At 32.8% G+C, this 5,806-nt stretch overlaps 1 protein-coding gene across 4 annotated transcripts in view; it reads left to right on the top strand.

Moving 5' to 3' along the window:
• Positions 1-5,806, top strand: part of LOC104863178 — a 262,181-nt gene that overhangs the window by 227,247 nt on the left and 29,128 nt on the right. Inside the window, exons 2-3 of one of the 4 annotated variants that reach the window (XM_010625506.1) lie at positions 1,702-2,040; positions 5,356-5,488. The exons of 2 other annotated variants lie outside the window; for them this stretch is intronic. In XM_010625506.1, coding sequence (XP_010623808.1) covers positions 5,359-5,488 — 130 coding nt within the window. In that variant the 5' untranslated portion in view covers positions 1,702-2,040; positions 5,356-5,358. Of the gene's footprint in view, positions 1-1,701; positions 2,041-3,244; positions 3,283-5,355; positions 5,489-5,806 lie in introns of those variants that run through there. One more of the 4 variants, XM_010625508.1, reaches the window with a different exon arrangement.

Genomic DNA, 5,806 nt, shown 5'->3' with positions numbered 1-5,806 from the left:
ATGACCAGTAAGGTTTTATCTAGACTCAACCTTGTGGTCCAAAATATCAGGCCTTCTACCAGTCTTGCAAGGGACTCTGAGCTGTCACTATAAGGCCATTGTGGCTGGTTTGTTTCTTTTCCTCCTGTAAAATCAGCCAGAAAACTGCTGGTTAGGGTGATAAAGTACAGAGAACTGACAGAAATGACAAAATAAGCAATTCAAAGCTACCCTCTTAAAGTAAGTCTGCTTTTGAAACTCTTGAGCCTATTGAAGAAATCTAAAGCCAACAACAGCAACAACAATAACAACAACAACAAAAAGCCTAGCAATAGTATCTATCAGAATAAAAATTTATTCACAGTGAAATCCATTTAAGAGTCTGAGAAAAGCAGGTCTCAGATCTGAGATAATTAAATAAACAATTCCTATTGAATATAATACATAATGGATCAAAGCCAGTAAAATGAAACAAGGATGCCTGCAATAAAAATCAAGTACAAATATTAATAGTAAAAATTATAGTCACTGAATTCAAAACCCTTTGATGAAATCAGTTGTAAGGTGGATATATATAAAGATTATTAGTGTGCATTAGGAAATAGGACTGAGGAATATATTCAGAATCCAGAACACAGGGTAGAGGGAAAATATATAAAGCTAAAGGAGAAATTAAAAAGCATGGAGGATGGTTTAGGTCTATCCAACAAACATCTCATAGGGATTAAAAAAAAACAGAAGTCATAGCAGAGAAAAAACTGATGAAGAGAAAACCACCAAACTTTCTAGAGAATCAGAGAAAGATATGTTTTAAGAGCTAAATTATCTTTGGTATTCTTAAAAATAATTAAATTGAATCCACTGGGATATATCACATGAAATCATGGATCACTAACAGGAAAAAGCAAACTTTGAGTTACTAGAGAGAAAAGTCAGAACTAGAAATAAATAATCGCTGGCCAAATATTTGTTCTCAGCAATAGAAATGGTGAAATAAATTGATAAAATGCATTTAAAGGGTTAAGTGACAAACTATTATTGCCTCCCTAAGCAGAGCTTCATGTCAAACAAAGACTATTTAAGAAAGACCTTTTTCTACCAAAAGGATTTTTTTTTTGTACTAGTGAAAACCCAGCAAACATACACTGACAAAAATTTGAAAAGAGAGACTACATAGAAATGGAAAGTGAACCACCAATGGGAGCAAGGATTAGGAGAAACAATGGCAGCATAGAGACTAGTAAGCTACTGGGATAAACAAGACCAACTAATTACAGAAAACAGAGTGGAGGAGGTAAACTAAAACCTTCAGAGAGGGTGACCAGCAACACTGGGAAAATTTAATAGGATTATTTAATTATAAATTATGGATGCTAAAAAAATTTTATGTTTCCATTTTATGTTTGTCGGCTTAATAGTTTTTCTGGGTTTATAGTCTATATATCTGTAACTTATCAGACTATCTTCACATGAAATTATATCATCTTTTCTACAGAATAAAAACTTTTGCACATTATTATTCCACTTCAACTCCCCTGGTCTTTGTGCTATCATTGTTATAAATTTTACTTATGCATGTCTTATAAACCCTACAGCTCGTTGTTATTTCTTTTGCCTTAAAAAGTCAATATCCTTTAAAGATAACCTTTAAAGCAAGAAAAAGTCTTATTTACGCACTGTTCTAACTTCCATAACAAGTCATACAAATTTATTCCCTTACAGATCTACAAGATATGCCTGAAATCAAGGTGTTAACAGACCAGGCTGTCTGGAGGCTCTAGGAGGGTACATTCGCCACTTCTCCCCTGGCTTGTGGTACCTGTTGACATCCCTTAGCCAGCCTTCCTTCCTTGGTTTGTAGAAGCCACACTCTTATCTCTACCTTGGTCTTCACTTCACTTACTTCTCTGTGTGTCTATTTATGTTCCTCTTTTGTGTAACTTCCCTACAGCTCACACTTACAAGGACACTTTTCATTGGATTTGTAGCTTATGTGCATGATCCAAGGTGATCTTATGTTGAGATCCTTAATCACATCACCGAGACTTTTGTCTAAATAAGGTAATATTCATAATTCCGAGAAGTGGATTGTATACATATCTTTTGGAGGGTTCTTCATTTTCCACTCACATATTTACCATTTTGGGGCTTTTCATTGTTCAAATTTCCATCTGTTATTATTTCTTCCACCTGAAGGATTTCCTTTTACATTTCTTAATAATGTAAATTTGCTGGTGATTAATTCTTTTCAGCTTTTAAATGTCTAAAAAGGTATTTATTTTGCCTTCATTCTTAGAAGATATTTTCTCTAGGTGTGTGACTCTAGATTAACAGTGTTTTGCATCTGGTACTTTTTAGAATATGTCTCAACTGTCACCTGGCTCACATTGTTTCAAACTAGAAGTGTACTGTTATTCTTACCTTTGTTCTTAACTTTTTTCCTCTGATTTTAAAAAATTGTTCTCTTTATCAGGGGTTTACACCAAGTTAATTACAAATTGCTTTGGTGTTATTTTCTTCATTTCTTGTACTTAGACTTCAATTGAACACCTTGGACTGTGAAAGTAGCCATTTCGTAAAACAAGACATTGAAAAGAGTTGGCTTGCCAGGTGTCGTGAAATATGGACAACACGGCATGGTTTTAGTTCAGGAATAGACAAATAGCCAATGGAGCAGAATATTGATTAATTTTTATGAATATTCCATATGCTAATTAGAAAGCATAGTCTCTATTACCAGGATGTTAGAGCTATTTTATTGATTATGTTGCTTAGACATTTTCTATCCTTTTTCATTTTGTCTACTTGACTTACTACATACAAGAAGAGTGGTATATTAAAGCTTCCTTTTTATGACTATAGTAGGTTTCTACCTATTTCTCCCAGAATCTATTGTTTCCATTTTATATAGATAATCCCTATGTTATTTCACATATGTGTATTCAAAACTGTTACAGCTTCATTGTGGAATGTGATTTTTAATTTTTAAAGTTTTGCTTTTTGTTTCTTTCTTTTTGGTACCAGGGATTGAACTCAGGACCTTGTGCTTGAGAGGCAGGTGGTGTCAGCACTGAATTAAATGCCTGCCCCTTCTTGTTTGTTTCACATCATGCTTTTTAAATTTAATTATACTTAGCTGGTAGTGTGATGACAACTCCGATGTTATTATAGCATCTGTTTGGCAAATATTTGTTCATTCATTAATGCTTTAGCATGTTAAAATATATTTCAGAGTATCTTTTTTACAGAGTTGGATTTTTCTTGGTGAATCAATTTGAAAAGAAAATATTTTTCTTTAAATAGGTAAGTTAAATCCACACCATTGATTGATATGACTATTATGTTTGATCTCAATTCAGTCATATTTTTATAGTGGAATTACTATGTATATCTACTTTTATTATTTTTCTGATTTTTTTATTATATTCGTTTTGTTTTTATAAGTTTCCTTGTGGTAACTGGTAAGATTTATATTTTTGTTTCACTAGTTCCCTTTATATTAATACTCTGTACTAATCCCCCCTCTTTAATATAAGCTTTAGTGTCTAGAATATCAGTTATAATGGCATTCTTTAAGTCTCACCTAATAAATATACAACAGTAAATGATTAAAACTCTACCATATAAATAACTTATTCAATAAGTAGTACAATGTTTTTAACCATTTAAAATTTTAGATACTTTCCTCATTTCATGCCCTAATACTAAGCAAAATCCTTCCACTTTTAAATGGTAAAATACATTATAATTTTATGACCTCTAGGAGAGAAGGCTAATTTTAAACTGCTTATAAAAGGTGCAGGCAAATGGCATGTTATTAAACATTACTGTATTAAATTTAAAATTAAGTTTATGTTAACAAAAAGCAAATAAGGGGAACAGAAAGGCACTTCCAAATTTAGGAGACCAAAGCCAGGTAATGGATCAGACTCCAAATAATAGTGAAAAATCAGATTACGGACTGGTAAAAGAATAAAGCAATAAATATAACTGGGGAAGGATCAGTATCAAAAACATATAGAGAAAATAAAGTTAATAGTAAAAAAGAAAAAAGGGAAATTTGGTAATTGTTTTATTGGGCAAATTATAGAAAAAATATTCAAGTAGTCAATAAACAGAGATATACTCAACTTCATTAATAACCATAAATAAGCAGATTAAACTTAATGTGACAACCATTCACAATTTTTAGATGAATAATGTTAAATCTAGCAAAACCAATTTTATGATGTGAAAAAATAGCAACAATAAAAGTTTTTGATGAGAACAATTTGGCAATAACCAGTAAATATGTATATCTCTTAATTCCTTTCTTGTAACAAAAAACATACAGGAGAGTAATTCTAACATCATTTTTATAATAGAGAAAAATGGAAACAAATTTCAAGTTAATCAACAGGAAAATGGAGAAATAATTTATAATGCTATTATAAATGGAAAACTATAATGGTTGAATGATGTATGTCTGTATTTATCTACATGAATAAATCTGAAAAAAATAATTTTGAGTTACAGGGTCAACTGTATATGGTATATATATGGTATAAAACCATTCATATATATGTAAAAATACTGCAAAAGCAGCTTATTTATTTTTACAGTAAACAAATATATAGTGTTGCAACACAGGTCAAATTATAAACCCCAAATTCATTGTATTAGCTCTGCTTTCACTGAGACACAAAGCTCTACACCCACAACTTAAAGGAGGATGATTTAATTTGTTTCATGGTTTCAGAGGATTCCGTCTTAGTTGGCTAGCTCCAAGGCAGAAATATCATGGCAGAAGAATCTGGCAAAACAAAGATGTTTTATTCATGACAACTCGGAGGTAGGATAGAGGAACTTCTCAAAATAAGAAACAAGGAACCATATATAATATAATACTCAAGGTCATGCCTCCATGACCCACATGCAGAAATATACTTTACTAATCTGCTAGGTATTTCTTAATCTAGTGAGGTTGACAAATAATGATTGACATTTATACTCATGTTGATGGTTAAGTCTGGAAAAGTGAGAAAGAACTAGAATTTTGGAGGAGTCTAATATGTCTTTAAGATGCCTTGTTTCATTTAGAAGATTCTTCAAAATGCTAATATTTGACAAAGTTAGTTGGTGGGTACATGGGTATTCATTGTGTTGTGGTCTATGCTTTCCTTTATGTATAAAATATTTTATAATTTAAACAAAGATAAGTTTCCTGCGGTAGAATGACTAGACCTAAAACCAAAAGTGATTAGCTGGAGGAAGAGACTCCAAGTTAGAACGGGCTAACTAGGAGACCATTGAAAGTGATTGTTCCTCCTATGATGACTTGGCCTAGGCAATCATTTGTCTCTCAGCTGTTTGATAACCTTTCTCTCTTCCACCTAGGTAATGCACTGTCTCTTGTGGTCCCACTGTGCCCTGCCTCTCTCCTCACAACCAGTCTTCGCAGCACCCTCTCTGCATGTGCATGGTCCCCTGTGGGCACCCTTTCTGGCTCTGTGTGTCCATCTTACTTCAGGTACATGGCAGGGCTTCAGTGCTGGCAGGACAGCATGGATAAACTTCTCCAACTCCTGAGGAGAAGCAGTAGTGGATAATCGCAAGAACAGTTTAGATATACAGTGTTACCTCAGTTCATGAGCTTGACTTTTTTGAATGATTCTGGTTGTAAACCAAGTTGGATGAGAATTGAGTTCAATGGTTAGGTTAATGTTGACCTTACTCTGAGATTTGATTTGGTTCTTGTCCAGTTTGGTTTGTGAACAGAAGCATGGAGATAATTCAGTTTGTCAACTGATATTTCCTCTCTCTCATCAGAAAAAAAATTATATATATA

This window comes from Fukomys damarensis, unplaced genomic scaffold (assembly GCF_012274545.1).
Source record: "Fukomys damarensis isolate Sample0158 unplaced genomic scaffold, DMR_v1.0_HiC HiC_scaffold_37, whole genome shotgun sequence".
Lineage (NCBI taxonomy): Eukaryota > Metazoa > Chordata > Mammalia > Rodentia > Bathyergidae > Fukomys > Fukomys damarensis.
The sequence above is the reverse complement of the archived record's forward strand: the minus strand, read 5'-3'. Positions and strand labels throughout refer to the sequence as shown.